At 41.0% G+C, this 11,665-nt stretch overlaps 1 protein-coding gene across 2 annotated transcripts in view; it reads left to right on the forward strand.

The window, feature by feature from the left end:
• Positions 1-9,161, forward strand: part of ADAP2 (ArfGAP with dual PH domains 2) — a 977,426-nt gene extending 968,265 nt beyond the window's left edge. For both annotated transcript variants that reach the window (XM_044068045.1, XM_044068044.1), the window contains one exon: positions 8,041-9,161. In XM_044068045.1, the coding sequence (XP_043923980.1) occupies positions 8,041-8,069 (29 nt within the window). In that variant the 3' untranslated portion in view covers positions 8,070-9,161. The remainder of the gene's footprint in view (positions 1-8,040) is intronic.
• Positions 9,162-11,665: the final 2,504 nt, after the last annotated feature.

Here is an 11,665-nt window from a genome sequence, read left to right on the forward strand (position 1 = left end):
CAATCATTCGGCAGGGGTACTTCATGGTCTGGATTTCCCATCCTCCTTTTATGGGCATTCCTCAGCCTCCTCGGGAACAGCTTCATTTTTTCCCAGAGGTTCTCTACGATCTCTGTCTCAGGGTACTATTCAAGAGGTGCCTGTAACCCAAAGGGGAAGAGGGTTTTATTCAAGAATGTTTCTAGACTAAGCAATTTCTTAAAGGCGTCCTTAATATTACATCTCCTAGGAAACCTGTTCCTCCTCCCTGGGATCTTAATTTCATTCTGGAAAAAAGTGACAGTGGCTCCTTTTCAGCCTGCTGTTTCAGCTTCCTTGCAACATTGTTCTTGGAAGACAGTTCTTTTGTTAGCTCTTACTTCTGCTAGACGGGTGTCGTGAGTTACAAGCCCTTATGGCTTGTCCACCTTTTTTGATATTTCATGAGGACAGGGTGTCCTTGTATACTAATCCTTCCTTCATGCCCAAGGTAGATAATGAGTTGTCACTTAATCAGTCTATTCATTCGCCTACTTTTTTCCCCTATCCACAATCTGACAGTGAGAGGGTGCTGCATATCTTAGATGTGCATAGACAGCTCAGATTTTATTTGGATAAAACTAAAGCTATCAGAAAATCAGACCAGTTGTTTGTTTCATTTCATCCTAGGTCTTTAGGTTCATTTCATCCTAGGTCTTTAGGTTTGGCTATTTCCAAGCAAACTATTTGCACTTGGATTTCAAAGGCTATTTCCTTTTGTTATACTTTTCATGGCAAGAGCCTTCCTCCTTTTATAAAGGCTCATTCTACACGAGCTGTGACTTCTTCTGGTGCTTTTTTCAAAGGCTTAGATGCTAATTCTATTCTTGAAGCTGCTACCTGGACTTCTGTGTTTTCACTCCCTCCCACCATCCCCTAGTCTTTTTTCCTTCCTGGATGTGCAGGTTCTCTTTGCTCAGTAGGAACAGCAGTCCAAGGAAAACCAATCGGTTCTGAGGATGATACGCCTGAACGTCACCTTTATGCCCTGTGCTACGCAAAGAGTGTGTAGGTGACATTCAACATACCTTAAAGCAACAGTAGACTTTAGTAAACTGGCCGAATGGGGGTCTTTCATGGCAGTGAATCTCATTTGTAGTGAATACTGCAGCAATGAAGCCAAGGACATCTACCGTTATGGTAAGGTTTTACACAACTGTACTTTTTTCTGCTCAATAAATTCCTGAACTGTCTCAAGCAATATAGCAGCCCTGTTTATGGAAGCCCTTCAGGAGGGAAACATTTGGATATTTTGGAGATAAAAATAGAAGTCACCAGAGGCCTTGTATTCAATATAAATGAAGCCGTCTGTTACACCAGACAATTCTTTAGTAGCAGAACTAAGATGGCGTGCTTTAACAGGTTCATAGGTACTTGCTAAGCTATTGATCTGTGAGGATCTTAAGAAGTCTAGCCTTACATTCCCATGGTACTTTTAACCCTTATGTTTTGCACATGAAAAATCTAAAGAGAGGCTGAACAAAAATATTTTGGTACATTTATGTATTTATCCTATCCGTGAGAGAAAGGAGTAGTGAACCAAAGATGAATTTGTGGTTACCCATCCATTTGTCCAAATTATGTTCGAACAGAGTAAGAAAAGTACTTTGCTTTATGTGGAGTGGAAGATGGTTCCATAGAAATGGTATTCTCTCAACGTGCTTGAGAGAGAGAAATGTATCAGCTTATTTTGCAAAGGAGATTTAGATCCCTTGAGTGGGTGTTTGATATCACTGGACTTGTGAATGTGTAACAGTTGTAACAGAATCGGGCCTGTTGAAGTTCTGTATTTGAGGCGCAGGTAGCCTGTATGATAATGTATGCTACTGAGAAGAGAGACAGAGCTTTGATATGGTCTCTCTCTCTCTCTCTCCCTCTCTCTCTCTCTCTCTCTATATATATATATATATATATATATATATAGATTTTTTTTTATGATTTAGGCCCTTGATTGTTTTTTTAGTGTGAAAGCATTGTCATTCCATTTGTGACAAGTATTTGGACAAGTACATACTTAAAGGGGATTATACTCCATGTTCGGCCTAATGGGTGCCAAGTACAGCGATACATCCCAGTATCTATATGCAGTGCCTTAGATACAAGCTGTGTGATAAAGAAGGACTTCCTTACATCAGTGGATGTGTGGTGATCAAAGGGCAGTGATCCAATGGCAGTTTATCATCTACGTATGTTTCCAAATTTTCTAAATACAGGATCAATGATCAAAGGTGTGTTGTCGATGTTATAGTTACAACTGGAGTTAAGCAATCCAAAGGATATGATTATAGATTTCTTAGCATTTAGATTAGTCCATGGTTGTGACACTAGTTATTTGTTTTGGATAAACCCTCTTTGGAGGACCTTGGTGTCACTTGGAGAGTTTACGAAGACACCAAGTTTGCAGTTGTCTGCAATTTGTTTTGAGTTTCCTGCACAGGGATGTTGCACCAGCTGTGCTTACATTATGATGTATGGCAGGCAGAAGGGGGCAAGTGGCAGAAGTGAGTTACCACATATAAAGTGTTGCTCTCAAAACTACCCCAGAGAGGAAAGTTATTAATAAGCGGAAGTTGCAAGAAGATCAGCAAGACTGTTGTACTAGTTAAAAAAGGCTAATAATCAGAAGAAGAAAAAAATCTGACTGAGTGGTTTAGACTGTAGTCAAGCTTGTTTATGAGTAATGTTATAGGTTCATAGGTTCATAGGTTCATACTAGGCTATCTGCCCGAGGGCATTTATAAGCCTAGCCCATAGTTTTGTGGCTTATGCCACCCCTTTAGTTTGGAGAAACTATGCCCATTATTTTGCTGTGCCTCTGTCGAGCAGTGACACTGAGGTAACCCCTGGGGTGTATCTGCGATCTCCCATCCATTGGTCAAAATTCCTCTTGAACAAGGCCAGCGAGGTGCTCTGCCTCACATAAACCGGGATTTTGTTCCACAGCATAGGGAGTCTTTGGGTGATGAATCTATCCCTCCAGCACGTCCTATTAATAACGGTGTCGAGGTTTAAGTCTCCCGCCCTTGTGGCTCTGAGGGATCTAGATTTTTTGAGATGAAGCATGTTCATCAAATCTGGGTTTGACATGGCCTTGTATGTCAGGCATAGGTCACCTCTGAGCAAGCAGTAAGCAACTGAATATAACTGGAGTTCTTTCAGTCGGGCAGCATAAGACAGATTTTTGAGACCCTTTATCCTTTTGGTGAGGAACTTTGTGGCCTCTCCAGCTGCTGCAAGTGTCGGGTCAGATACATTCCGAATGGGGCATTGTACTCGATCATTGGTCTGATGAGTGATGAGTATAGGGAGACTATGACTTCCCTTGATCTAGATGTGAATCCCTTCATGATAAGGTGGGCAATGTAGAAGGTCTTCCTAACTACTTTAGCAATATGAGTGTCGAATGAAAGGCTACTGTCAACCTGGGTTCCCAGGTCCCTAATAACTTCTTCTGTGTTCAGGGGATTGCCACCTATATGGTAGCTAGGGGTAACCTTATTTTTCCCGAAGGGTATGACTCTGCATTTCTTGGCATTTAACTTTAGGCCATGGCTCTGGCACCAGTTATCCATTTCTGTGAGACCCTTCTGAAGGATATCTGTGTCGGATGTGTTTTCAACTCGGCCCAGTTTGCAGTCATCTGCAAACTTTGTCAGCCATAACCCTCCTGTGTTTGCTTGTACTTCAGAAAAGTAGATGCCAAACAAGAGTGGGCCCAGGACTGAGCCCTGTGGGACACCACTTGTGACAGGCTTTGAGTCTGACATGGCGCCAGCAACTCTGACCCTGTGGGTTCTGTCACTCAGCCAGTTTGCAACCCATCTTGTAATGTATGGGTTTACATTTAAGTTGATGAGTTTTTCAATGATACCCGAGTGAGGTATTGTATCAAAAGCCTTTGCCAGGTCTAGGTAGGCTGTATGGACTGCCTTTCCCTCGTCAATGGCCTTGGTGACTGTTTCGAAAAAGTCAACCAAGTTTAGAAGGCATGATCTGCCTTTGACAAAGCCAAACTGGGTTGGATCCAAAGTCTGCAAGTTCCCTATGTCTTTATTTATGAGATCCATTATGATCCTCTCCATGGCTTTGCAGATAAGGCTTGTCAAGCTAATGGGACTGTAATTTCCAGGGTCGGTGGAGGCACCGCCTTTGTGGAGTGGGACCACAGTTGCTGTGCACCACTCCTGGAGTGCGTATCCGGAGGTGAGACTAAGATTAAACAGCTGTCCTAACTGTGGGTTTAATTCCTCGTTGAGTTCATGGAGCACACAGCCGGGGACACCATCAGGTCCCATGGATGCTGTGTTCTTTGCCTTGGAGAGAGCAGTTCTCACCTGGGCGTTAGAGATGTTTGGGGGGGCTACAATCATTTGGTATAGATATCTCTCCTTTAGGGGGGAAGGGGGGGGGAGAAGTTTGCACTGAACCTGTCAGCCAGTATGTTGGCAATGTCTGTAGGATCAGTAATCTTCACATCATTTTGAACTAATTCTGAGCATATCTGGGAGTTTCCTCCTAGGTTTCTGACATAGCTAAAGAATGCCTTATGGTTGTCTTTAGAGTCCTTAGCTATTTTTTTCTCAAAATTAGCTTTGGATGATTTTATGAGAGCTCTTAGCTTTTTACTTATAGTGATCAGCGGTATCTTACCTTTTAAGGATTTTCCTATATCTTGTAGTAGCTTTCTCCTTTTGTTGTAGAGTTTGTTTATGGCTGGGGTCCACCAGACTGGACGCTTGCCTTTGGTACAAAGAGTCTTTGTTTTGCTTGGGATTGCCTGATCCATGCAGCCCTGAAGGTGCTGGTAGAAGGCATTTGTATGTGATTCAGTGGTTTGAGTAATGTTAACCGCCGGCTCAGGGGCCTTAAAGGAGACCACACTAGTCTTTAGAAGTGTGAAGTCGGCTTTCGAGAAGTTCTTTACTGTGGTCTTTTTCATTTCGGGTGGGGGCGGGATGAGGACCACCAGCAAGATTAGTTTGTGATCAGATCTCACCAGTGAGGGGTATACTTCCGGCGTTGAACATTGTGCTCCCATGTTCGTGATGATGAGATCAAGTATGTTTTCTCCTCTTGTGGGGATGGTGACTAGTTGTTCCATGGCATTTGAGTTTATGAATTCCAGGAACTTTTGGGCTAGAGTGTTTGGGCTTGAGTAGTGTTCCCAGTCTATATTAGGGTAGTTGAAGTCACCTAGTATGATGGTGTTCGGAGATGCATTTATCCCCTCCAGTGTTTTCAGGAAGGCCATATGAGGTTCCTGAGTTTGCGAGGGTGGCCTGTAACATGCTACAAATTGCAGAGCAGTCTTGCCTATGGTTAATTGCACCTGGATGGTTTCCGATGCATCGTGCGATGCCACCAATCTTGAGATGTGGATGTCCTTGATGAATATGGATACCCCTCCTCCTTTCTTGGTATTGTCTGGGTTTTGGGGCCGGAACGCATGATGTGAGGTAAAACCTGATAGTGCTGGGGTGCTCTCAGGAGCCTTGAACCAGGTTTCTGTCACAGCACAGACATCGATGTTCTCCATACTGAGAAGGGCCTCGAGTGCGTGCATCTTGAGGTTGAGACTTCTGGCATTGAGCAGCATTACCCTTAGTTTTTTTTCTTTGTTTTGTTCTAGGGTGGTAGGTTTAGAATTTGAGCCTTGCCTAAAAAGGCACTATGGGGTGGCAAGAGCCTTTGCCAAAATCCGGAATCCCAGGGTGACAAGTGCAAGCCGTCCCTTGCGAAGCAGCGTGGCTTGTCCAGCATGTCATCCCAGGCAGACAGACATTGGATCCCCTTTGAATGACACCAGAGTTTAAGCCAATTGTTAAAGCTGATCATCTTATCTCTGTATTGTGGCATCATTCTTGGTGAAGGTAGGATACTGCTCAAGGTCAGGGTCATACCTGCTTGGGCTACATAATCAGAGAGCTCCTCTATGTCTCTTTTCATGTAGTTCACGGTGGGACGTCTTAAGTCGTTAACACCAGTGTGGACAATGAGTGAGTCGTACTTGTACCTGCTGTTGAGTGTACTGAGTGCATTCGTTATGTGGCGGATTCTAGCACCCGACTGGCAGCTTACTGTGACCTTCTCCTTACTCAGTCTGGTGGCGGGGCGTCAGTGTGTCTGACTATGGAGTCACCAATGACTAGTGTGTCTGGCATTGTGTTTGGCCTTAAGGGCTGTGACTGCTTGACACTCTGACTGTGTGGTCTATGTGTTGCAGGTGTTGTGTTCTGAGGTGGTAGTTGTTTGGGTGTCTGTTTTGGTGGCCTCTGCTGTTTTGGTAGATTTTTGATCAGAGCCTCCAGTATGTCTTTGTGTGTTTATGTGTATGATTTGAGGTTGTGATGGTATTATGTGAGACTGGGTCTATAGTGTGTGTGGTTACCTTCTCCTCCTGTCTGGTCATGCCAGTCCTATGTTGAGAGAGCTCAGCCTCCAGTTTGGCCGTATAGTTGCATCTCTGCCATGTATTTGTGTTTTGTGGGAGGAGGAGAGGGTTGTCTGTGTACATGAGGCAATTGTAACATTGCCTCAATATTCCCAGGTTCACCAGCTGAGCAGGAGAGGACATTAGCAACTGATCCCTCGACATGCTAGAAGGAATAGACAGAAAAACTTAAGAAAAGGTTCTGGGGGATGTGGGTGACCGAGAAATGGGGTTTGCTTTTTTGGGGTACTTTCTATAACAAGAGTGCTGTATCAAGGTGATAAGTACTGTAGGAGCAAGTGCTTCACTATACAGATAGAGAATAGTCTACTTGGGAGTCAAGTAGAGATAATTTATAGTTGTAGGATACACTAAATAGAACAGTAGTATACTTTGAGGAAGGTAGTTTTAAGGGAAAATTTGAAGAGTGGACTTTAGGTAGCCCTAATAGTTGAAATCTGATTAACCGGCGCTGCCCTAGTGTGCAACGGTAGCAGCTCCGCGCTAAAGCGCGCTAACGCATGCTTTATAGCAGGGGGCTGGAAAAAACAGGAAATGACCCAAAATGGCCGACGAATTACTAGTTGCTGCTTCTAACCACTCCTCTGAGGACAAACAAGCAGCTCAGTACTCCCCACTCCCACTGGTGAGTAAAGAAACTACCTCTGGCCACACAAGAAAATGGAGGAACACAGAAACCAAATACAAAGCCCAGGGATCAGCAAAATCTGATCACTGGAACAACTAGCTAGGAAAGTTTATAAAAGAAGAAATATTTTTTTGTTTTTTTTGTTAGTAATTGAAATAAGAGATGTTAATTCTTTAAATGAAAAGGAGCTGGAATGTCTTATAAAATGGATGTTTTAATGTAGTATAACAACAAATACTAAATAGCCAAATTAATAAACTGTGGTAATTGGAAACTGAGTGGAAGGCCCTTCATTATGTGTAAAAGGCAGCCACAATGGGAAAGCAGATTTGTTCAGCTTTATTTCAGACATCTTTGCCTGTGCCTTTTTTACTACAATCCAGTTGAAACTACACATTAAAAATGATTCATGACTGGATATCTTTTCTGCTGTATTAATCTGTAGGATTACATCACACTGCACAATTTTTTGTTCTTTAACAAACTGTTTTAGTTATCCTGAAGCTTAATTTGTTTAATTTTTGTTGACCGGTGCATTGCTACCTGTTTTAATTGCAGGAGTTTTGATGTCATGGTATGCACATTAGCAAGACCAAAGAACATCTGAGGTCCTTCTGGAGCCAGGTGTACTAGACTTCATTTGTGGAAAGAATTTTTTTTTTAATATTTGCACTCTGGTCCTCCATCACTCCACATTATACTAATAGTATGAAGACGGAATGACATTTCCTCAACAACAGAGCATGTTCAACAGCCATCTGCTAGCAGTTTGTGAAATGTTTACTACTCCTAAGTATCCTTGCTTCTGGCAAAAATAAAAAAATCTGGATGTAGGTGCTGCCTTCCTTACATTATTTTCAGGCAGATAGTTGTATTGTATGTGCTTGTATATATGATTTTTATTGTCGTACAAATCACAATTTTCTCCCCTTTCTTTCTTTAGCTGAAGCTGCTGTTCAACGAAAAAGATGACATTTTGTAGAGTTGGGTCTACAATGGACTTAATGTGAGAGTTAATCACAATGCATGGAAACTCTACAGCAGTGGAATAAGGCCACAAGTGGAGGAATTTCAGCTTCAGACTGACACTCTGAAGGACTGATTTGGCTACAGTTGAAGACTGCTAGCTTGTAACCTGACTTGTTCACTACCACCTGGGCTTACTCAACAGCATGTGTGGGAGCTTACTAATTTATGAAACAAAGAACACTTTTTATGCATTTTAACAGACATTTTATAGCTCTCTGTATTTTATGGAGCAGATATTATATGAATCAGTGTTGAGACAGTATTAGTGCTGTTTGTTATTTAAAGGTGGTTTTATGGAATGAACATTTCTCATGAGCAAATGATAGATTTCTCAGAAAAAATGAGAAGTCACTGTTGCATTGGGCAGTCATAGATCTTCAGTACAGAGGAGGAAATACAGTTTCATGTTAGTGACAACATTAAAAGCACTTGTAGTCCAAGCCTGTGTCCAAAACTGAAATTTCAGCAGTGACCATGTCCATGCTATACTGCAGTAAGACTCGACAGGGAAGACAGGAGATTATAGAGCAGAAATTGGTTTAGAGGTATGCATCAGGTCAGCGACATAACAATATGCAGCAAATATACTTTTTGAATGTATTTACTTATATGTGTGTATATGTCATGTTTTCTGTATCCAAGGATGCATGTGGTAAAAGTGACTGCAGCACTTAAGAGTGAAAGACTGAATTTTTGGAAGATTATATTAATGTAAAAATACAAGTGAGCATTTTCCAGTAAAAAAGCACATGAACTCAGAATGTACGAGTTAGTGTTTTTGCATTATGCTTTATTAGAAAATGATATACACAAGGAAGACTTTTTGTTCAAACCATTTATTTTCACTTTTTTCCAGAAGCAGAAGTATTTGTTTGAGTTTCTGCTAGCTTTGAATGCTTTAGGGACCAAGTTGATCACATGTAAACTGTGTAAATTACAAGTATACTACTCAGACTGAAGTCTTCAAAAAACAGAGCTCAGAAATGGTATGCCTTACTGTCCAGAAATAAAAACCTCAAGAGTGCTAAATCAAAATTGTGTTTCCATGCTTTTATTTTTAATAATGTCTTTATGTATGTTACAGGGCTGTTTGAAGCATTAACATACCTGTCATTGGGTTCCAAGCCACATAGCATCACATTTTTTCATATTTGTCAAAATGTTAGGTTTTTGATTGTTCCACCCATATGCATCCACAGATTAGAATTTTTAAGGAACAGCAGTGATGTATTAACATTTTCATTTAAATGTTTCTTAATTGAAAAAACATTTTTTAAACCTTAAATGTGTGAACAGCATTAATATTGGCATTTTACTTCCATGCATCTTTTAAATATGCTTGGGGCTTATGGCTTAGGCAGTGAATTCTAATCCTTGATCATATTAATTGCAGTTTATTCAAAACAGTTTTAAGTTTGAAGTCACTCTTTAAATGTATGTTCCAGATGGGAATACTGGACAAAATGAAAGATCAGCCTGCTAGTTTCATGCCTGCTGCCAGCCTTTTACCACTATGACTCCTAAGAAAATATACAAACTGCATTATACTTACAGATAATGATCTTGTAGTCAGTACTAATAATTCCAGCTGTGAGATATGTAAATACTCAGTTAATCTGGAGGTGCCCCCTCACCTAAAAGCTTTCCAGGTGAACTTCATACATCTCCACCACAGCCCTTCACTAATCACACTAAAATGTTTTTATGCTAAGGCTGTTAAAGAATCACTCCCAAAGCTTCCAAAAAATGAGATTAAGTCTCAGCAAAAATCATATATACCTCCCATAAAGAGTCACACACACTCCAAATCTATCACTTTGAACCACAGCAGGAACAAGAATGTGTTAGTGATAGGTGACTCTTTTGTAATGCTCCAGCTTCCATTGCTAGGGTGATGTGCACCTTTCATTCCAAGGCTTCTGCATACTGGCTGAAGTCTGTGGTGTTCCTCCTAGTGACTTTTCTAGGTAGAATCCATTTGATGAACATTCCTACATAACTGATGTAAAAGACCTGAAATCAGTCACATTAAAGTGTTCTCCTCAATACTAGAAGCCTAAACAATACATTGTCCAATACTGAGGCACTCTTTCATTTGGAAAACATCCATATCTACATAGTCACTGAGACTTGGTTTAAATGTAAAGACGGTACTCCCTTGATAATGAGGTTTTGTACTTTTTCATGCCTTCAGACCCAAATAAGTCTCCATATTTGTCAGGGGGAACATATTACCTCCAGGCAGATCTCAAAGAACCCACAAACTGAACTCAGTGAACTATACAGATCACTTTACATAAGACGGATCATCAGCTAATAGGATCTTCTGCTCCTCCTGATGAGCATGTTATACTCAGTGTTTTTTGGGGGAGTTTAGCTATTCTTCAGTAAATGAGATGCATATACCTCCAGAGCAGGATATGCACAAAAATGACAACATTCTCTTGAGCAGTTGGTAAAAACTGCTAGAAGATATAGTATTTATGAACTGATTCTTACAAATATGGCTATCTCTTGCACTACTCCTCTACATTATTTTTCAAAACAGTACAGCACCTGTGGGCATAAGCTGTATGTTACAGAGATCCGAACTGAAGACCAGTAAAATTAGAAGTTGGTCTTCCTTACCATTCTATGCTATAATCATGCCTACAGAATTACTTTAATTACACTGCATAGCATTTTTGATGGAAAAAGGTTGTAAGTATGTGTAGTCATCTCTTTAAGTAGTTTAAAATTTCTGCCTTCCCTTAGTCTCTTCCCTTCCTTGAATCTCACCCCTTTTCCACCTGCCCAGTGCTGTTTTGAATGCAACAATGCATTTTTCTCCAATAACCATTCCAGCAGCCCATTCCATGACTGTACATGCTTCTGTTTGAAAAAGTACTATCACAGATTCAGGGAGTAGGGGTTCCTATTATATGCTGGCTGTTAACCTCTCACTCCATTCTTCCTGTGTACGTTACCCTGCCACATCTCCCTTACATGATGATGTGCACCAGTATTATGCTCCATTCTATATTTTACCATATTGTCTGGCCTCTAATGGGTAGAGCTGTAACTCCTCTAAGCTCTGGACACTGTCTCCCCAAATTCCACTTACCCTTGTGGCAGTGTTCCAATGGACTCCTTCCAGCAGCTTTCATTGTATAGCCCACAGAAGTACACATACTAGTCAAGGTGTTTACATGACCAGGACCCAGTATAGCAGGATTATTACTATTCTTCTGAAAGTGTTTACATAGCTACTTTTATACCCCAAGTAGACTCCAAAGAATTTTTCCTCAGACAGACAGCAAATGTTGGAGGTGTGATGGGGAAGAAAGAGGTAATTGGAAACATATTTTTGGAATGTAATAAGTTGACAAATTTAAAAAATTCCCTGAAGACTACTCTATCAGAAATACTGGGTGAGCAAATTGGTATAACTATTTTTTCCCAAACATCTTTATTAAATTTACACATATGACAAAGGCAGTCTTACATTTATATAAATGAAGAACATACAAAATGATATCACTTTAGTTGCAAACAGTTTA

The sequence above is a fragment of the Protopterus annectens genome, chromosome 4.part0, assembly GCF_019279795.1.
Source record: "Protopterus annectens isolate FY-2018-M chromosome 4.part0, PAN1.0, whole genome shotgun sequence".
Taxonomy (NCBI): Eukaryota; Metazoa; Chordata; order Ceratodontiformes; family Protopteridae; genus Protopterus; species Protopterus annectens.